At 47.3% G+C, this 22,334-nt stretch overlaps 1 protein-coding gene across 1 annotated transcript in view; it reads right to left on the bottom strand.

Annotated features, from left to right (window-relative positions):
• Nucleotides 1-9,773: 9,773 nt before the first annotated feature.
• Nucleotides 9,774-22,334, bottom strand: part of CDCP1 (CUB domain containing protein 1) — a 32,363-nt gene continuing 19,802 nt past the window's right edge. The window contains exons 5-9 of the mRNA XM_068983135.1: nucleotides 21,328-21,549; nucleotides 19,931-20,311; nucleotides 15,155-15,520; nucleotides 12,798-12,885; nucleotides 9,774-10,206 (exon numbers count right to left, since the gene is read on the bottom strand). Of these exons, the coding sequence (XP_068839236.1) occupies nucleotides 9,774-10,206; nucleotides 12,798-12,885; nucleotides 15,155-15,520; nucleotides 19,931-20,311; nucleotides 21,328-21,549 (1,490 nt within the window). The remainder of the gene's footprint in view (nucleotides 10,207-12,797; nucleotides 12,886-15,154; nucleotides 15,521-19,930; nucleotides 20,312-21,327; nucleotides 21,550-22,334) is intronic.

Raw genomic sequence — 22,334 nt, 5'->3', positions numbered from 1 at the left:
AAAGTGGTGATAGTTCTGTGCAAAGATCTGGAATCAAGGTTAAATCCTAGGGTGACCTGTGTCTTACAGGCATAGACTCTAGAACATTCTAGCCACTCCAGTCGTCAGCATTCCTGAGGGTCATGATAGAGAGCATGGTTTTCTTTTTTCAGTATCCTCAGCGAAAAGTTCTTTGTGTAAGACTATCACAGAGAGGGCTCCCCTCAGGGCTCAGGGGTGAAGAATCCGCCTGCCGAAGCAGGAGACGCAGGTTTGATATCTGGTCTGGGGAGATCTCGCATGCTCCAGAGCACTAAGCCCACGAGCCACATCATTGAGCCTGTGCTCTGGAGCCTGGGAGCCCCAGTGGCTGAGGCCGTGTCCCAGGACTACTGAAGGAAGCCCCGGCGTCTAAAGCCCAGCTCCACTGCGAGAGAAGCCAGCAGTGAGACGCTTGCACACCACAATTGGAGAGGAACCCCCTGTCGGCACCACTAGAGAAAAGTCAGGCAGCAACAAGGACTCTGCACAGCCAAAGGTAATCAATAAATAAAATGATCGAAGTGAAAAAAGCATATAAGCTGAGGAATCAGCACAATATGTATTGCTTGGTTTATAGATGAATGTAGCTTGTTTACTAAATACTTGCAATATGGTCTCTTGCCTCAGGAGCAGGGCGAGAAGCAAAACATTACAGTTGGGAAAAGTGACTAAAAATTGGCAAAGAACTTACCATATTTGATGACTGCCTCTCCAGCCAAGCCTCACAATTCATTCCTCTTCCGGTTTAGAAACGTCTTAACCACTCAAGAAAGGAGCTAATGGAACCGAGACATCCAGCGCCTCACTTGGTGAAGTGCTTGTTGAATGAAGGAGCAGATGTTGCCACGGAAGTTTTGTCGTCTCCTCTCCTCCCCCACCCTGTGTCTCAGCCCTCCCTCATAGCACTTTATATGGTCACTTCTTCTCCACCAGCGCTCAGCCTTAGCATACTGTCTTACACAGGAAAGTCGCTTAGTTGTGTCTACCTCTTTGCGACCTCATGGACTATACAGTCCATGGAATTCTCCAGGCCAGAATACTGGAATGGGTTCCCTTCTGCAGGGGATCTTCCCATCCCAGGGATCGAACCCAGGTCTCCCACAATGCAGGTGGATTCTTTACCAGCTGAGCCACCAGGGAAGCCTGCACTTAAGTCTTACCCACAATCCCACACTTACGTCTTACACATAGTAGGCATTTAATGAGTACACTGAGATAACTGAATTGAATTGGATCCACAGCAGAATGAATACCAGGCAGTTGAGTGCTACCCACACTGAAATTCCTCATGAAGATCAAAGCAGATTTGTTGCCATGTTCAATTATCGCTCAACCCTTGGCAAGGATCTGAAGGCAAACAGAAACATCTTGATCTATTTGTGCAAAAAGTCAGCTTGCAGCATCTGTAGCAAGTGTAAATTCTCATTTTAGAAATTGATGTCCCTGGCCTGGAGAAAATAATTTTTTTTTTTTTTAACACCAAAGACAAAGCCTTCATTATCGCAAAAGGAGCTTGTTACCTATGTTGTTTAAGAAAAATATAATTGAAAATACAGCTTTATCCTGGATATATTGGACTGATTTGACACTAGACATTTTTTAAGAGGTATAAGGGATTTTCATCTTCATTATTGGAAGTATCTGTGTTGCCAGTGTTTCTCAAAAAGACTGTTATTTGCAGAAATATCACCGGGTTGCGTTTCAAGAGGAAGTGAGGGCAATTTAACTCCTGATTGGAAAGGATCACCTCTGAAGTTCACATTTCCCAATTATCCTTCCCTCAGCTGGCCCCCTGGGCTTCCGTAGTGGCTCAGACGGTTAAGAATCCACCTGCATTGCAGGAGACGCAGGAGATATGAGATGGATCCGTTGGTCGGGAGGATCCCCTAGAGAAGGGAATGGTTACCACTCCACTATTCTTGCCTGGAGAATTCCATGGACAGAGGAGCCTGGAGGGCTACAGTCCATGGGATCCCAAAGAGTCAGGCAGGACTGAGCAACTAACACTTTCACTTTTTCACTTTCAGCTGGCTCACTGGGTCTCAGGATACCAGCAGGGGCCTCCTGGGTAGCAGCTGCAACCATCAGTGGGGGTGAGTGGGGGTTGCAGCCTTGGGAGGAGGTTGGAGAGCAGGTTCCCTCCCAGTCTCCCAGGTGGAAGGTAGGATTAGTGTTCAGCCTGCCAAGAGCTCTGGTGACGCTGCCAGTGGCAGGCAGCCAAGCAATTAATGTGTCCAGGAAAGAAAGGGACCCTAGAGGGACTTGGACCCGCCTGCTATCCTGAGACCCAGGGAACCAGCCCAGGGTCCACAGTACACACTGAACCCAAGCCTGCGGTAGAATATCTCTTTCACTCTTTAACTAATGTTTTTTCTTTGAGGGGGTGGGGGCTAAAAAAAAAAAGAAAAATTTTTTTTCCTTCCAAATGATTAAGCATCACAAAATGATTTCTTCTCCCTGAACTCCAAAGGGCAGCCGATACCCTCCCAACCGTACTTCCTAGGCTTAAGATCTGAGCGGATTCTAGTCCCTCCAGCCTGGCTCCTGGGCAGGTCAGATCTGAACGTCCTGGGCAGTGATGGAGCTGACGCCGGATCACCAGCTGGTCCTGGGACTTCTCTTTCCGATGCGGGAGCGGGGTGCAAAACCTGTTGTCCCAGGATTGGTGTCAGCTCCCAGAGAACTTCTTGGCCTGGGAGTATTAGCACTGAGGAATGATCCCTGAGGTAGTGTGCAAGAGGCTTCCAGGGTTTTCAAGCAGCTACCACACCTTCCAGTCTTTTCCAACCTTTAGCCTCTCTGGGAGTAACCTGGGATTTTTGACCAGAAAGGGTGAAATCTGGCCAAACTGGTCCCACCACTGGGGGCGGGGCGGAGGAAGGGGGAAAAAGTCTCTGAAAAATTGCACTCACAAGAGGCTGGCAAGACTGAACCACCGAAGAATCTTAAGGGTACTCTGTTGTTATTATTATTATTTATTTATTTATTTTAAAATGTATTCTCTTTGGCCCTGCTGCAAGCAGGAGTTTAGTTTCCTGACCAGGGATCAAACCCATGTCCCCTGCATTGGGAACACAGTCTTAACCACTGGACTTCCAGGAAGTCCCAGGAATCTTGAGTTTTGACAAGTTTTAAAAAGAAGTTTTTGTTTTCATTTTCTTTCACTGTAAAATAAGATACTTTCCAATAAGTAAAGTAAGTAAAATAAGTACGGTTCCAATTCAAAAGCTACAGAATGGTATAAGGGGGGATATTTCCCAGTCACCGTTTCCTTCTATGAAGGCAAACACTGTCCACAGTTCCTCTTTAGTAAGATTTTTTTCAAACTTCTTTTTGAAACTTTTCAGATGCTTAGAGGCAATTTTGAGGCATTGGCTTAGTTCTACATTAGAGAAGTGATGAGTTTCTGACCAGCTTTACAGTGGGGATACTTTTTGCCAAAAGCAGGCAGTGTATTAAAAAGCAGATATCACTGCCAAGAAAGGTCCGTCTAGTCAAAGCTATGATTTTTCCAGTAGTCATGTACGGATGTGAGAGTTGGACCACAAAGAAGGCTGAGCGCCAAGGAATTGATGCCTTTAAACTGTGGTGCTGAAGACTCTTGAGAGTCCTTTGTACTGCAAGGAGGTCAAACCAATCAATCCTAAAAGAAATCAACCCTGATTATTTACTGGAAGGACTAATGCTAAAGCTGAAACTCCAATATTTTGGCTACTTGATGCAAAGAGCTGACTCACTGGAAAAGACCCTGATTCTGGAAAAGATTGAGGGCAGGAGAAGGGGACGACAAGGGTCGACAGAGGATGAGCCGGTTAGATAGCATCACTGACTCAATGGTCGTGAATTTTAGCCAACTCCAGGAGATGGTGAAGGACAGGGAAGCTTTGTGTGCTGCAGTCCACGGGGTGGCAAAGAGTCAGACATGATTTAGCGACTGAACAACAACTCTTGGCCTCTTTGTCACTGAGGAAAGGTGTTCTGTGATGGGGTAGGAGTGGAACAGGGAGAAAAAGACAGGACAGTTGCTATGGTAACTTCAAGCCACAATGGTGCGCACCTCATATGTGTTTGTTGAGGTCCTTCTCTGGTCTGGGTGCCTGGTCAGGCAAGCCCAAACAGCCGGTGCTGCCTCTGCCATGGGCAGCCAAGTATCTTATCACACTGCAATCGTGTTAGAAAATGAAAGCTCACAGTTCTGGATTCTTTGGCTGTGGAGCCCGCACGGCTCATGCTGTGATGCTTCCCCCAGGAACATCTCTTTCTAGGGCTACATGAATGCTGAGGATCATATGTCAGCTTGCTGAAGCTGACAGCTAAAATGAGTGTGGAGAGGACGCGGAGTACAGCGTCTTCGAATTTGACACAATTAGCTAGAGAACTGTCAGCTCACAGGGAAAGGCAGCCAGTTTGCTGAAGATGAGACCATGCCAAATTGAGCAGACTATTTTTTTTCTCTCTTCAATGCAGGTTTAACAAAGAGTGACCACTAAATCCAGACACCGTCACATACAGCATCTCTTCCCCACCCTGGCAGTCACCTTGTTAATAAGTAGGTATTAGGATTTACATTTTACAGTTGAGAAAATTGTGGCTCAGAGAAGTTAGGCTGCCTGTCACACAGCTCACGTTTCATGGCGGCCTCTTAGCCAATTCCGAGGTCTCTTCGGTCTGGGGAGACATGGTACCACTCTTGCTGCACTTCTGTAAATAATTAGGCCAAATTGCATGAGACTAGACTTACTGTGCAAACAAAATAGTCTTTGATTATCTTTGATAGAAATGGGGGTACTTATAGAAATTCTGTTTTTCAACAACAACAACAAAACTCTAGCATACTGTTGTGGGTGGGTTGTGGGACTCCAGCCAGGCTCACTGCCTCTGAGCCTTTTGACCTCTTGGTAAACTGGTTTCTGACATGCGTGCATTTTAGCAGTTAACATTTCCATTTTTTCTCTCTCCCTCCCCCCAGCTTGGTGCCATTGAGAACTACCTGACTGCCTAGATCCTTCTTGGGATTACCTTAAAAAAGAGAGAGAGAAGGAGCAACAGAAGGAGGAGAAGCCCTGCAAAGTGCAGCTGGACACCTCCACACGCTGCACCACAAACTCTGGTGATAGTGATGCTAACGTAGACGCGCGAATCTGACACTGGAATCGCAAACTAGGACATTTGTTGGCTTGGCACTGCTATTCTGTCCACCATTTAAAAATGCTCTGAGCCCAACATCTAGAAATCTTCTCACTAACGACCCCCTGGACTCAAAAAATGAGGATCCAGTTTGTTTCCCCTTCATTTTCTACAGAAATGTCCCTCATTAGGTGCCTGACTGCCGACACCATATAAAGGCTGGACTTCAGCAGGCCCCCTGCTCCCGCCTGCAGCACAGCTTCCTAAAATGAAACACAACTGTTTCACCGAGTGACTCCTTCCTGGGCCTGAGAGACTGATTCATGAAGACATGGGCAATAGACTTAGGTTTGTTCTTTCCCTCTTCTTCCATTTCGGCTTTTCTCTGCCTCTGCAGATCTCTTATTTCGCTACTTCTCATTCCAGTCTCTTTGCACAGCTGCCGACTCAACTTTTAATATATGAAACTTATGTTTCAAATGGGAAAGTGAGGGATTCAGGGTATTCCACCCCAAAATATGCCAGCCTGGCATGAGGATTATTTTGAATTGAAGGCAATTCAGAAGGAACAGACACAAGAAAAGCTCTCTGTCCTCTCTCTCTTTACCAGGAAGGACAGGACAATTGTTAATCACCAGAGACGACTCTACACTCTTAGCCTGGAGACAACACCAGAGAAATTGACACAACGCACTTTGCTAAGACCTGTGTTTTCCATTTGTTTCCGCCATATTCTTACCTTTCCACAATTTGCCACTCCTAGAAGCTCAGAGTACTTCTCCTTTGTCTTGTCACTTCTCTATGAGTTTAATGTTCTTCCGCGATGCTGTGTACGCACCCTCTGTGTATGCCTCCCTTGTGCACTTGGGTCTCCTGTCCAAGTGTGTGGGCACCCACCTGGAGGTTCCCTCTCCCACCACTCTCTCTTTGCTTCTGTTCCATTGGCTGGTGAGCTGCCCTGGGCTTAGAGCAGCATACGTTTTTGTGCGTGCTCCGTCGAGTCTGACTCTGCGACCCCATGGACTGTAGCCCGCTGGGCTCCTCTGTCCATGGGATGTTCCAGGCAAGAATCCTGGAGAGGGTTGCCATTTCCTCCTCCAGAGGGTCTTCCTGACCCCGGGATGGAACCCGAGTCTCCTGCAGCTCCTGCGTTGCAGGTGGGTTCTTTACTGCTGAGCCACTGAGCAGTCAGTGGCCAAGGTGGCCTCAATAGGGGACAGGTGTTAGGAGGGTCACACAGAGGGGACTCCAGCTGCCTCAACAAGAACAGAACAGAACAAACTGTGGCTTCTGAGTCACCCACTGGCAGCTCAAAGCCTGGCCTGCTAGAACATAAACACATAGAGAAGATGGAATGCGTTGAGCTCCTGCTGAACCTGTCTCAGTCAACAACCAGGCAATGAGGGCTTCAGGTGACCCAGGGGACAAGCTGCCAAAGCATTTAAACAACCTGATACCTCTTTTTTTTTCCGTATATTTGTTTATTTAAAAAAGTATAGGAAATGAACAAAATGCTGCCTAAAAAGTATCTATAACAAATAAATTATTTTGAGTTAAGCATTGCAGATCCGCACAAATCTGTCCTAACCTTCACCAAGGTTACGTCCCCTAGACTTCTGCTTTTCCCACTGGCTCTTCCTTGAGACCCCCCCCAATCTTGCAAAATGGCTGCAGCATTAAATCAGTCCTGCCTGAGCCAGGCTTTGTCAGAGGATGGGCTTGAGGGGAGACACGGCATGGAGAGCACTCTGCTGGCACCAGCTAGGCTTCAACAAATGTGTCTGGTTTTCAGTGACCCTGAAAATATGTTACAGAAATGGGGCCTGAGCTCTAAAGGGAAGAGCCAGGGGTACATCACTCTGGCCCCTTCAAGGAGGCATGTTTCTGGAGAACTTGAGATTTACTTGAGGTCTCAGGAAGATAGTAACGTGGTCTGGAGTTTTGAGCTCTTGGTTAAAAGGAAATGGCCACGTGGGGCCCCTGCAGGTAAAGACAATGTGTGTGATGACAGTCACGCTTTGGGGGTGGAATTCAGAGCGCTGAGTGACCCTCAGAAGAGGCCAAGAGGTCGGAGAAGGCAGAGAATGGAGGACCAGGGCCTCAGTGACGATTTTAAATAGTGATACAATTTCACGAAAGGAAAGGAGCCACAGACCTCCTCTGGTCCTTCCTGGAGGAGCTTTGCCAGCATCTCAGGCCAAGACAATGAGGGTCCCTGGGCAGAGCCAGCCTTTCAGAGTAAAAGTGTCACAGGGAGCACCAAAGGCACAATAATAATAATAATAATAATATAATACTCCTCTTTCTGGAAAGAATTCAAGAGACCTTGGACCTCACAGCATTTAGATGATTGCAAAACTTTTCAGGGAGGCAAAGTAGCAAGGGGACAAGTCCAGACAGTGCATTTTCAAGGTGAAGTCACTGAATTTGACAACCCACATCTGTTTTTTAAAGGAGGTTTTGCCACAGAAATATTGACCTTGGGACTGTGCTGACGAGGCATAACACAATCGTTTTCCTCCTGGATGAGAGCAGGGGCCACGAAGGCAAACGCCTGGAGGAGCTGGGCTGGTAATTAGTATAAATGAAAGATGTGGGCTGGGTGTAACAAAACTTTCCTGAAGCACACATCAACCTCAAGACTTGTCTTTTTATGTCACTTGAGGTATGGGTCCTAAACTTTCCGTTTCATTATGAGAGAAGCAACCCTGAAGGGCACTCACCCACGGCAACAGACCCTCAGCCTCTGTGTGGGAGGCAATAGGGAGAGGTGTGGCCTGAATGGGTGAACTGCGTGCCCCCTCTAGAGAGCAGCTGTTTCAACTCCAGCAGGCTGTTTTTTGATGAGCATGCAAGTCCCAGCATGGCCAGATCTTCCAATCCAGATTTGTTATGTAAACATTTTGTCATTTCAAATGTTGGTGAGTAATTCTTTAAAAAGATGCTGCAGGCCTAACAAAACACATCTGTAGGCTGGAACATTCTGTAGTCTCTCCTGGGGCGGGTAAAGTGTGGTAGGCAGGAGAAAGGTCCATGTGCTAATCCCCGGAACCTGTGGATGTGTTACAGGGCAAAGGGGATCTTCAATGTAATTAAAGATCCTGTGACGGGGAGATGACTCTGGGTTACCTGGGTGAGGTTCGTAAGTGAAAGGTCCTTGTCGGTAGGACAGAGATGTAAACTGTGGGAGAGCGTGGAGGCCAGAGGAGCCTGGTGTGCTGCAGTCCATGGGGTTGCAAACAGCTGGACACAATGAGCGCCTGAACAACAGCAGTGTCACAATGCCGCAACTGGAGGCAAGGAATGTGAGAGGCCGCTATAAGCTGGAAAAGGCAAGGAGATGGATTCGCCCCTGGAGCCTCCAGAAGGAGCACAGCTCTGCTGACACGTGGATTTTAGCTCAGGGAAACCCGTTTTGCACTTCTGATCTCCAGAACCGTCAGGTAGGAAACGTGTGGTAATTTGTTGCAGTAGCCTTAGCAACTAATACAAGTGGCCACTCCCTCCTGTACCTTTCAGTGTTATCTTTCTAGTGTGTACCTGTATTTACTGGTATCTTTTTGGCTGTGCTGGGTCTTTGTTGCTGGGCAGGCTTTTCTCTAGTTGCGGCCCTGGGGCTTCTCTGGTTGCTGTAGTGTGCAGTAGCTGTGTCTCGCAGGCTCTAGAGTGCTGGCTCTATAGTGGCACACGGGCTCAGCTGACCTGAGGCAAGTGGGATCTTCAGAGATCAGGGATCAAACCCGTGTCTCGTGCACTGGCAGACTCCCCACCACTGAGCCACCACGGAAATCCTCTTTCAACGCTTCTAGAGGATGAAGATACTCTCTGCATTTCTGTTTAAATGTTAAAGCGTTGCTGCAGCTGGGTGGAGCCACACACTACGATTCCAGGACATTTCTCCTATTCCTAGATCCAAGGACAATGCGACTCAAGACGGATTTTTGCAGCGAGAGAACCACACGCTGAGCAAGACAACCAGCAAGTCTCTGCTCAAAGCAGACGTGCGTCAGTGCCCTCAAACACACACACACTGTTTTCCGGCTGGAGAGGCTGCAAATTATTCCCACCCCCCAGAGGACAGGCACATGTTTATCTAGTGGCGGACAGAAGTCAAATCTCAGCCATCTAATCAGTGAGCGTGAGCTGCCACTATGCCAGGTGAGAAGAGCTGCATGGCAATCCATTTGACTTCTTAAATACCTGGGACCACCCAATAAATAATAATAGTTAAAAAAGCACACTGATATTTTCATCCAGGGGCTCCCCAGTGAGAGCAAGGACCCAGGGACTGACACTGTCAACCTGAAGAGGTCGAAACCCAAATGTGGGGCTTGCTGCAGCCCTGTCCTGGGTGATTCAGCCGCTTCCCTCTCATTATGGGCTGGTTACAACCCAACCTGAGTACAGAAGGACATGCCCGGAGATGACAGCATCCAGATCACAAATCATCATGATCAACGTCTCAGCGGCGGAGTGAGTCCACGTGGAAATCAGAAGTTGGTGGCATTCAGGAAAAACTTCCTTTTGTCTTTCCACACAATTCCATGTCTTCAGGATATATGGATGGGAACCCTAAAGGGCATCTCAGTGCCCTGCTGTATGCCAAGTCTTTGGGTGGGTCCCTGTTATTCCCCGGGCTCCGTGGGCTCGTGGGCATCCAGCAGAGGAGTGTCTGTGCTCCTGTTGCTGAACTTCCCGTCTTTGGGGTGGGAGAAGGTGTACGGTTCGCTCTCAGACTCAGGAGGGGAGCCAGGGGGCGGCTCATCTGTGGCCAGCTTGACGGTCGGGGACCTGGAGTTTGTGGGGGGTGGAGAGGGAGGGAAGTCCCCCGTGGGCCCCTGGAAGGGCCGGTAGGTGTCCACCTCTGCCTGGTGGAAGGACCCGCTGGCATCCTGCAGAAGATGCCCGTATACCATGGTGTCGTCAATGACGGCATACACGTGCGAGTCATTGTCCTTGCGCCCTTTCTGAAACTTCTTCGGCTGCATTGGCATCTGGGTGTTGACGTTCCCATTGTAGATGCCTACGGCTGGGCCCTTGGTGATCTTCTTTTTCTTACTGAGGGAGGGAAAGAGACAGAAGTCAGGAAGAATGTGACCTTAGAAGCCCATCAACTGTATGTCCCTACTGGAACGTATAATAGATCCTTCAGGGTCGATTATACCCAGGTCTCCCCGAGTCCCTCAGGTCGCTTTAGCATTTGAAATGGAAACTGCTGTCCTCAGAGAACGTTTAGGAGGGACCAACTCTGTCTCCAGTTTTTAAGGTGGAGACTTAAGGAGCAGAGAGTGGTGTGGAGTGGGCACTGTCAACACCATCGTGCCTCAATTTGATTACCCGCGTGGTGTCCAAAGGTGGAGGGTCTGATAATACCCTTTCCTAGCAGAAATGGGCATGCCCAGGCCAGCCTCCCACGACTTTGAATTCTTTCCTGTAGCTAACGCTTCAGCTCACTTTTGCACGTGTACAAGCTACGTCCATTTCGATTCTAAATGACAGCACACGAGACTCAGGATGGAAGCTTGTATCTTAGTTTTTAGTTGGAGCTGGGGACAGTTTGGACTCAGAAGGAGCAGAGGGAGCCAGTCCTTTCAGCAGTAACCTCCAACAGAAGAAAGAGCAACCAACAAGACAAAAGTCAGCCCAGGGTGCCCGACTTCCCCTCCCACCACCAGTGATGCTTGGTTTGTAATGTTTTTTGGTACTTCGACGTGGACAAGCATTAATACTCCCTGCCTCGAAAACAAAGCCTCGTTCTCCATCTCCACCAGTGAAAAAGCAGGGTAGGCTGACTTTTGGGCCAATCAGAGATTCAAATGGAGGACATCAGCTCAATCAGCATAAGGGATCACATAATGCAGTTCGCAGGCTGGCGGTTCCCTAATGATGAACCCGGACTTGTCTGAGATAAAAATAAATCCAGTACATGCAGCTTGCAATGCTAGGTTCCCCGGCCAGAACAGCGGGCTGCCAGGGCCCCAGCCTGAGGTCCTGTAATGATGCACCTCCCCTGTGCTCCCACAGCGCCATTCTTGTCCCCACTAAGCTCTTCTGTCCCCTGTGTATCCCCCAGCACCGCATTTGGTTCCTAAGGCCCAGAAGACCCTTAGGAAATACATGCTTTAAAAAAAAGGTCTTCGTTGCAGCACACGGAATCTTTAACTGTGGCATGTGGGATCTAGGTCCCTGATTAGGGATCGAACCCGGGGCCCCTGCATTGGGAGCGTGGAGTCTTAGCTACTGGACCACTAGGGAAGTCCCAGGAAATACATGCTTAAGGAACAAGTTCAACGGCACTGTCTGCCCTTCTCCCTTACAGAACCCGTGTTTCCTCCCACCCTAATTTGGGCATGGAGGAGCCTTATGTAAACCTGCCAGCCAGTAGCCTCCCCCACAGCAAAGAGGGGGCTGGGGATTCTCAGCCCGGGACTGGGGCACTTTAGGGATAGAGGCAAGTGCGGGCCCCTCCCCTCCCCACCCAATTCCCTCCTGAGCAGGAAGCTGGCTCTCAGTATTAGTGACACGCTTTCCCATCTAGGTTGAATATACCATGCACCCCAGACGGGAAAGTTTTCTGAGAGAAACCATACAATGATGTGTCATTAAAAGAAGCCCTTTCCCCTCATGCAAGACGTGTGATCCCATTTCCCCGAGGAGACGTCTCCCCTGGACCTGCCAGCCCATCCTCACCAGCAGAGACATTTCTAGACAGTCTCACTGATGATCAGCAATTTCAACTGTTTGTTCATGGCCCTGGTTAATTAAAAAAATTTTTTTTTAGTTTTTTTGCTAAGGAAAATAGACACACCCCCCTGCTGTCCCTGCCACCCACGGCTTTAATCAGAAATATGAGCAGAATTGATGAACTCTAGTAGCAGCGTGGACTAAGGTCAACCTCTAAAAAGGTCAACCCTGTCCTCTCATAAAAAAGAAGCTGTCATCCTGAGGGGGTGGAAGGTGAGACTTGAGTCAGTTAACTGGCTCTTCCTGTCTCTTGCCCACAGGGCTGGCTTTCTGGTACTCGTCTGGAGGCCAACAAACAAGCATAAACAGACAGTTTGTTTAAAAAACTGGAGGAGAACAAGCTGGGCAGCGTGCACGTGTACCTCAAGGTGACGGCGGAGCAGGTTCACAGGCCTGGTCTGGCAGGGCTTACATGAGCTTTTTCTGCCAACATCACCCCCATGAGGACCGCAGTCTAATGAGCAGACAGTAAATGATTCACAGGGAGCCTGTGCTGAGGCAGCTGCCTAAAAACTGCAGGCTAAAATGTCACCACATGTGTGTTTTCTTTTTTTTCCTGCTAGGTAGGGGATTTCTGCACCAACCCCAGCCCCCAAGCATAATTCACATCTGGCACTATCGTTTCTTTTCCTTTTTTTTTTTGGCCATGACAGACAGCTTGTGGTATCTTAGTTCCCTGACCGGAGATCAAACCTGTGCCCGAGGTAGTGAAAGCTCGGAATCCTAACTGCTCGACTTCCAGGGAATTCCGCCCCCCCCAACCCCCCCGGCAATAGTATTTAAGATTGATCTTTGGGGGGGACAATGGAAAGCAAGGGGAAAAAGTCAGTAATTAATGACAGCTCTGGGTTGTGTGATATAAGGAGGTGTCAGCTCAGGAGAAGAGTTTGAGAAATTCCACCTACTTCTTTTTCACGAAGCATATGATGAATCCGAGGGCAAACAGCAGTAAGGCGCCACCTCCCACCACCGCGAGGACGATGACAGTCAGGTCTGTGAGCAGAGACACAAGGGAGAGAGGTGAGGAGACATGTGGGGTTAGTTTAGCCTGGTGACGAACTTCAGTAGACAGTCTTCAAAGATGGCCGCCATCCATTCCTTCCCTCCCCATAGGCCCATGCCGCTCCTCGCACATTCAGGGAGATCTGCTTCCTTTCCTCTTGAATATGAGCTGAGCTGGTGTGCGCCTAACCTTTTAGAAATGTGGAAGTGTCTTGTGTTTCCTGAGGAAAATACAGCTACCATGTAAGAAGTCTGACTATGCTGAGACCACCATGCTGTGAGGAAGCTCAAGCGGCCATGTTGAGACTCCAGGAGGAAAAAAAAAAACCCACGGTTCCCACCCAGCCTTGAAAGTGAACAAAGGTGAACCATCCCAGCCCACCCCCCACAGCTGTTCAGGGCATCTGGCGGAGGCTCCCAATATCTTAGAACAGAGATGAGCCACCTGCTGTACCCTGTCTGAATTCCTGACCCATGGCCTGCATGCTGAGTCGCTTCAGTCATGTCTGACTCTTTGCGATCTTAGGGACTGTAGCCCGTCAGGCTCCTCTGTCCATGGGATTTCCCAAGCAAGAGTACTGGAGTGGGCTGCTATGCCCTCCTCTGGGGTGTCTTCCAGACCCAGAGATGGAACCCGTGTCTCTTACTTTTCCTGCCCGGGAAGATGGATTCTTTACCAGTAGTGCCACCTGGGAAGTCCTCCTGACCCCTGGAGTGTGGGCGTAAAAAAAAGGTGACCATCTAAGCCATTAAATCCTGGGGTAGTTATGCAGTGAACTGGGGGACCTACCAGATCTACTCCAAAGGCTACTCCTGGCCTATCCCAGCTGTGCTCCCCCAATCGCCACTGCCCGAGTTGGAGGAGAGGAGTGTAGAAGAAAGCAGGGAGTCAAAAGTCAGAGGAGAAGGAGTGAGGAGAGGGTTGTCTCATGTGTGCTGTCCTCCTACAGTTGTACAAAGGAGAAAGAAAAGAAGGCAGAGAGAGAGCCCCGCACCAAACTGAGATTTAGACTTTCTGGCTTGCTCAACAAGAAAACAAAAGGTGAGACTGAGAGAGAAACAGGGCTAAAAATAAATGACAGAAAATGAATGGAAGAGAAGAAAAAAACCCAGGAGCTAATCTGAGAATGTGGGCGAGCCCTGTCGATTCTCCTGCTGCTGACCACCTGTGTGGCCTGGGTGGTCACAATCTATCCACCTGGGAGGATACACAATCTATCTGACCATCAAAAAAGAGAAGGGGTCAGGGAAAACATCTCCGTGGTTCCAACACTCTGGGATGCTCTGTGACTATTTTGGAATAAAGTGCAAACATGGCCCCAGCACAGATTACCTCAAACCCTCCAGTGGATGCTGCCACTCTGGGCATAAAAGCAAAATCCTCATCATGGCTCTGCGGCTCACGACCAAGGGCCTTCAAGGATTCTGATGTTTCACTGGACTAAATAAAAAGTGCCGGTGTCATGCATCTGTGTCCCACTTTTCAGGTTCTCACATTTGAGTCACCAACTCTGAAAGCCCAGTGAAAATTTTACAGGGTAGTTACAGTTATCTTTTCTCTACAGAAGGAAGATGAGGAAGATCAGAGGGCAAAAGAGACTTTCTCTATGTCAGAAAGAGATCAGTAGTAGATTGACTATAAAAAATGCCCTAATTCTCCCCTCTGCCCGAACCATGTCCTTTAGGTGTGATTCTGCAGCTCCTCCCACCAAAAGGTGGAGTCTACCTGTCCTCCCCTTGAATCTGGATTGACCAAACCAATGCTGTCACAGGGATTGGGTATGAGTTTCTAATCTGAAGCATCAGGCGACCTAGCATGCCTCCCCCAGCCTCTCCTGCATCTCTCTGGCTTTGCCATGAGGGGGGCCCAGGTTGGAGGGTAAGAATCCACGTGGAGGAGAGCCAAGGAATCCCAGTTGTCTCTGCTGATCTTGTCTGTGCCCCAGAATGTGAGCGTGTTTGGTCAAGACTGACAAAGTTCTCTAGCCCACCTGCAGCTGCCCACAGGGGCTTGAGTGAATGAATCTGATAAGCCCAGCTCAGACCAGAAATGCCCAGCCAACATGTGAGCAATTACAAACAGCTGTTTTTAAACCACTGCATTCTGGAGTGGTTTGTTACTCAGAGTTACTGATTCAATAGCTAACTGATACATGGACAGCCAGGGCTCAAATCCATGCTTTCTGACTTGCCTTCCAGGCTTGCTCCCGACTCTTGAGCCACCAATTTGATGTTCATCACCACCCCTAAAAGACCTTACCCGTGGTCCTTGGGGTAAGCGAGACCCAGAAAAGCAGGTCTAGCTGCTTCCCGCTCATGGGGCTGCAGTTGGAGATGTTGACCCAGAAGCTGTGATAGCGGAAGCTTGGCTTGGGCAGCACCTCCTCCTCCAGGCTGAAGATCTCCTCGGCGTGGGCCCGCTGCTCTTGGATGATCATGAATGCACGCCCGGTTTGGCAGACCACACCTGTTCGCTCTTTGAGGAAGGTCAGGCAAGCCACCTGGTTGCGGGGCACGCTGATGTTCCAAGACACCGAGGCGAGGGACGGCAGGCCCCGGTCCCAGTTAGGGGTCCGCAGGTAGATCTTGTTTTTCGTGTCTGGGGTCACTGTGAAGACACTTTCTTCTGCAGGAAAGGGAAGAGAGTCCACTCAGAGGTTGTTTCACTCAATCACGATGGAGAGAACACAGGACTTCCTTGGTGCTACAGTGGATAAGAATCTGCCTGCCAAAGCAAGGGACACGGGTTCTATTCCTGGTCCGGGAAGATTCCACATGACTCAGAGCGACTAAGCTCGACGCTACTGAACCCATGTGCTGCAACTACTGAAGCCCGAGCTTCCATAGCCTGTGCTCTGCAACAAGAGAAGCCACCACAATGAGAAGCCCGCGCACCACAACAAAGAGTAGCCCCTGCACGCCACAACTAGAGGAAGCCCGCAGGCAGCAACGAAGACCCCGTGCAACCAAAAATAAATAAAATAAATCATATTTAAAGAAGATGGAGAGAACAGGAAGGTGGAGAAGTCCAGACCACAGCATCCAGACCACAGAGCATCCTGCCGTGACAGAGAAGCTCTGGATCAGCACTGGCCAGGAGAGTGGTCACAGCCATGGGTGTCTGTTGCAAGACTTGGAAAGTACTTGGTGTGACTGAGGAACTGAATTTTTAACTTCATTTACTATTAATTTAAATTTAAACTGCCACCTGTGGTCTGTGGCTACCATATTGGTCAGCAAAAGAATAGTCTTCAAGTAGGTTCTCAGGCCTTTGGAGAAAACCAACCAAACATAACAGGCCAGTTTGCCAAACTGGTGGTTATCTCAGGTTCTTTTCAGAAATGCCCTCAGGATTTCCCTGGTGGTCAAGTGGTTAAGAATCACCTTCTAATGCAAGGGACGAAGGTTTGATTCCTGGTTGGGGAACTAAAATCCCACATGCCACATGGTATGGCCAGAAAAGTTAAAAATAGAAAGAAAGAAATATGCCCTCAATGGAGCTAACATTCATCTCATGCTCTGCACCATGGTGGGACTGGTATATACTGATTTATATTTTGGAGATTTAGAAAACTTCAGGTTCTGGGAGGAATTCTAGAATGGCAAAGCTGAAAGGGTCTCTAATCCACTCCTTACCTTCGGGTAAGATAAAACCCCAACCCTCCACACTGAGGGTGGTGTGTCTTATTTTCAAAGACTCCCCAGAAGGAGTTTCTCTGGTAACCTAGAAGATACCAGACAGCCTGGACTGACCTTAATCTCACCGGCCAAAGATTAATCTCCCTCCCGCTCATGGCTCTGAGAACAAAACTATGGAGTAAACCCTGAATTAAACTCTCAGTCAATTTAAAAATGAACTGAAAACTTTGTAACAGTGACTGTGAATTTCAAAATCAGCCATATACACTGATGAACATAGATGTAAAAATCCTCAACAAAATTCTAGCAATCAGAATCCAACAACACATTAAAAAGATCATACACCATGACCAAGTGGGCTTTATCCCAGGGATGCAAGGCTCCTTCAATATCTGCAAATCAATCAATGTAATTCACTACATGAATAAATTGAAAAGTAAAAGCCATATGATTATCTCAATAGATGCAGAGAAAGCCTTTGACAAAATTCAACATCCATTTATGATAAAAACTCTCCAGAAAGCAGGAATAGAAAGAACAAACCTCAACGTAATAAAAGCTATTTATGACAAACCCACAGCAAACATTATCCTCAATGGTGAAACATTGAAAGCATTTCCCCTAAAGTGAGGAACAAGACAAGGGTGCCCACTTTCACCGCTACTATTCAACATAGTTCTGGAAGTTTTGGCCACAGCAATCAGAGCAGAAAAAGAAATAAAAGGAATCCAAACTGGAAAAGAAGAAGTAAAACCCTCAGTTTGGAAATGACATGATCCTCTACATAGAAAACCCTAAAGACTCCACCAGAAAATAACTAGAGCTAATCAATGAATATAGTAAAGTTGCAGGATATAAAATTAACACTCAGAAATCCCTTGCATTCCTATACACTAATAATGAGAAAGTAGAAAAAGAAATTAAGGAAACAATTCCATTCACCATTGCAATGAAAAGAATAAAATTCTTAGGAATATATCCCTAAAGAAACTAAAGACCTATATATAGAAAACTATAAAACACTGATGAAAGAAATCAAAGAGGACACTAATAGATGGAGAAATATACCATGTTCATGGATCGGAAGAATCAATATAGTGAAAATGAGCATACTACCCAAGCAATCTACAGATTCAATGCAATCCCTGTCAAGCTACCAGAGGTATTTTTCACACAGCTAGAACAAATAATTTCACAATTTGTATGGAAATACAAAAAACCTCGAATAGCCAAAGCAATCTTGAGAAAGAAGAATGGAACTGGAGGAATCAACCTGCCTGACTTCAAGCTCTACTACAAAGCCACAGTCATCAGGACAGTATGATACTGGCACAAAGACAGAAATATAGATCAATGGAACAAAATAGAAAGCCCAGAGATAAATCCAAACACCTATGGACACCTTATCTTCGACAAAGGAGGCAAGAATACAATGGATTAAAGACAATCTCTTTAATAAGTGGTGCTGGGAAAACTGGTCAACTACTTGTAAAAGAATGAAACTAGAACACTTTCTAACACCATACACAAAAATAAACTCAAAATGGATAAAAGATCTAAACGTAAGACCAGAAACTATAAAACTCCTAGAGGAGAACATAGGCAAAACACTCTCCGACATAAATCACAGCAGGATCCTCTATGATCCACCTCCCAGAATACTGGAAATAAAAGCAAAAATAAACAATGGGATCTAATTAAAATTAAAAGCTTCTGCACAACAAAGGAAACTATAAGCAAGGTGAAAAGACAGCCTTCTGAATGGGAGAAAATAATAGCAAATGAAGCAACTGACAAACAACTAATCTCAAAAATATACAAGCAACTTACGCAGCTCAATTCCAGAAAAATAAATAACCCAATCAAAAAATGGGCCGAAGAACTAAATAGACATTTCTCCAAAGAAGACAGACCGATGGCTAACAAACACATGAAAAGATGCTCAACATCACTCATTATCAGAGAAATGCAAATCAAGACCACAATGAGGTACCATTTCACGCCAGTCAGAATGGCTGCAATCAAAAAGTCTATAAGCAATAAATGCTGGAGAGGGTATGGAGAAAAGGGAACCCTCTTACACTATTGGTGGGAATGCAAACTAGTACAGCCACTATGGAGAACAGTGTGGTGATTCCTTCAAAAACTGGAAATAGAACTGCCTTATGACCCAGCAATCCCACTGCTAGGCATACACACCGAGGAAACCAGAATTGAAAGAGACACGTGTACCCCAGTGTTCATCACACCACTGTTTATAATAGCCAGGACATGGAAGCAACCTAGATGTCCATCAGCAGACAAATGGATAAGAAAGCTGTGGTACATATACACTATGGAGTATTATTCAGCCATTAAAAAGAATACATTTGAATCAGTTCTAATGAGGTGGATGAAAATCGAGCCAATTATACAGAGTGAAGTAAGCCAGAAAGAAAAACACCAATACAGTATACTAACACATATATATGGAATTTAGAAAGATGGTAATGATAACCCTGTATGCGAGACGGCAAAAGAGACTCAGATGTATAGAACAGACTTTTGGATTCTGTGGGAGAGGGAGAGGGTGGGATGATTTGGGAGAATGGCATTGAAACATGTATACTATCATGTAAGAAACAAATCGCCAGTCTAGGTTCATTACAGGATATAGGATGCTTGGGGCTGGTGCACTGGGATGACCCAGAGAGATGATATGGGGAGGGTGGTGGGAGGGGGATTCAGGATTGGGAACTCACGTACACCTGTGGCGGATTCACGTCAATGTATGGCAAAACCAATACAGTATTGTAAAGTAAAAAAAATAAAGAGCAAAAAAAAACCCCAACAAAATCAGCCATATAGAGTTCATCCACTGTGACTGATTTAAACCTCATTTACTGCCTGAGAAGATCATGCACTGGCCTCCCAGGAGGGCTCTGCTCCCCCATGCAAGAGCTCCAAAGATTCATCTCTCTCCCCATTCTCCTTCCTCTGTGTCCTCTGAACCACATTCTGAATTGTCAAAGCAGAATCATAAGCATGTCTGCATAAGGATTTTTATGTTACCACCTCAAGAATCCAGGACTTAAGACTATAGTTAGTTCTCATTTATGCCCTGCCTGCTTCCAAAAAAGGCTTGAGAGCTGATTATTTGTTCTGCTGCCTACCAACCATCACCTCTGATTGTCAGAGAGCGATGTCAGAGACTTATTTCTAACTCCTGGAATTGTCTACACTAGCCTAATGGTAAAATCAGGATTAGGATTCCTCATCTTGCGAGAGGAATAGCCCACTCAGGTACCCCTTTCTCTTCAAATCGGCAATTAAGTCGATCACAAAAGCAAAATGAATTCTCCAACGAGAAAGGCTAAAAGGAGCATGGAGATGGGGAGACAGTGAAAGACACCCTTACCTTTGAAGTGGGGGATAAAGGACACAGTCAGGTCCTGCTTAGCGCTCTCTTGTTGGAAGTTGGGGGCAAAGGTGCGGAGGGTCACCGAGATGTTCTCCTTCACCTGGATCTGCTCGATGGACCCTCCAGAGCAGAAGGAGCCGAAGTAAAGGTTCTGGCCTGGCACGGCGCTGGCCACCAGGTAGCTGAAGCTGGTGTTGCAGACTCTCTCGTGCGTGTGCTGCTGCAGCTTCTGGGCTGGCACCACCGCCAGGCTGAGCCTGTCCTTGGGCACCAGCAGCTTCCAGGTGAAGTCGTGCAGCTGCACGGGCAGCTGGAAGATGAACTGTGGCAGCTGGAGGGAGTAGCGCATCCTGTGGCAGTACCGGTGGTCCAAGCAGCCTGTGAAAGAGGGGCGGGTGGTACTCGGCTGGGAGGAGGCCGGAAACACATAGTGGTACCTGGCTGGGAGGAGACCAGAAGCGCATCCTCTCCAGCTCTCAAGTTAGCCCGAGGCTTTCTCGCTATTCCCTTTGGTCTCTCTTCCTTCATTCCTTCCTCCCTGGTGCTCCTTTCCTAGCTCACCTCCTGCTCTCGCTTTCTTACTCTCCACTAAACTGGCAGACCACCTTCTGGGGAGGAGTCAGAGTTGAAAACTTCTCTTCTTGTTTGCTGCCAGTTCTCATCTCTAAGACAACCTATATCTTAGATGCCAAGTGCCACATGGGCCAAGAGTAGATTTTTTTCCAGCACGCAGCCCTACTGCCTAGTGTCCCTGTCTGTGGGGAAGCATTTCTGCTTAGTGATTAGAGCAGAGAGTGGAGCTGGGGAGATCTCAGCTGGCATATCAGCTCTGCTGCTTCCTATCAGGGTGGCCTCGGGCTAGCTGCTTTGCCTCTCCTGGACCCAGCTAATGCCTCGGTGGAGACCCTAAGAGCATCCATGTGAGAGATGATGGTTGCCCAGGAGGGAGGTGCCTCTTGGTTTTGCTGCTCTCCACTGACGGAACATTTCTTACATGACGAGCACACGGCTGGCATGGCTAGTAACTAAAGGGGTTAAAAAAAAATGGAAGAAGCCGAAGTTTTTGACCTCAAGACTTGCTCTTATGCAAGAGAAGAAAAGCAGGCAGTGAGAGTGGACGCAGGGGCCGTGCAGATGGGGGAGGTTAGGGAAGGCTACAAGGACTTCAAAAGAGGGAGACTGGAGGCTGGGCAGAGGAGACGTGAGCATGGACATGGGGGACGCTACCCGCTTCTGAAGGAGGCATGTCCCCACTGAGGCTGCTGGTCCTGAAAGGAGGTGTGTCTCTGCCTCACTCTGTGCGTCCTCGTTGCCCTTGCTCACCCTGCCCTGCTGGTGATCAGATTATTTACAACCCACCCCGTGGACCCCACTGAGACAGGGCAGGATCGTACTTATGGTTTTCTCAGCGTTGATCCACAGGCGTGTGAGATCATCACAGAGGAAGGAGATACTGTGTTTGGAGCCAGCTGTCAGGGTGAGGTTGGTGCTGCAGGTCCGAGAGTTCAGGCACACGAAGCAGCCGGGGACAAACTCGCGTTTCAGTTTGCTGGGCCGTGGCTCGATGGACAGCGACATGGTTCGCTCCTTACTCAAGTCGACCACGTAGGTTTTATCTGGAGCCACAAGTACAAAACAGGCGTGAAGAATGGTCAGGACCAACCTCGTGTGAAGGCAAAAATGAGCAAAGAACCTCTCATGGCTGGGGAATGGTGGGAAGTTTGTTTATTAGTAAGAGAACATTATGATAGCTTGAAAGAAAATTTTAAAAGAAAATGAGTGGACTGCATTTCTACCCCTCTCATGGAAGTACTTCATTTCTTCAAATTCATTTTAGTCCTTGTTCATCCACATGCATATTAATAGTGTATATAAAATTGTATACTCAGCTTTTACTTTATTATTTTATACAGATATGTCTACTTTACTATACAGTTTTCATACTCACTAATCTTTTAAAATATTCATTAAATCTTAGTCAACCAAGTGAGATGTAGCATCACCTATTTAAATATTCTCCTACTATGAATAGTAATTAACAACCGTCGGTATTAGCGCAGGCAGAGAGGATTCATAGAAGGATAGAATCACAGATATAACTTAGTCTCTAATACATGCTACATTTCAAATAAGCGACAAAAAGATGAACTATTTCATAGGCTGGGCCAAGAGAATGGTGTCTCCCAGGAGTAAGAGAGTAACGTTACACTGGTGCCTCAGAGCAGTCACCAAAATAAAAACAAAGAGATTGTCTTTTTAAATGTAGAATAAACACAAATTATAAAAGCAAAAAAAAGATGAAAATGTCTATCTGGTTTAGGTACCATAAATAATGCTTGAAGGACAAAGCACACACTGGGAGAAAATATTTGTAACAGAATGACTGAGGAGTTCACAGTAC

This window comes from Capricornis sumatraensis, chromosome 10 (assembly GCF_032405125.1).
Source record: "Capricornis sumatraensis isolate serow.1 chromosome 10, serow.2, whole genome shotgun sequence".
In the NCBI taxonomy this organism is placed as follows: Eukaryota; Metazoa; Chordata; class Mammalia; order Artiodactyla; family Bovidae; genus Capricornis; species Capricornis sumatraensis.
Note: the sequence above shows the minus strand (reverse complement) of the source record. Positions and strands in the feature narration are given on the sequence as shown.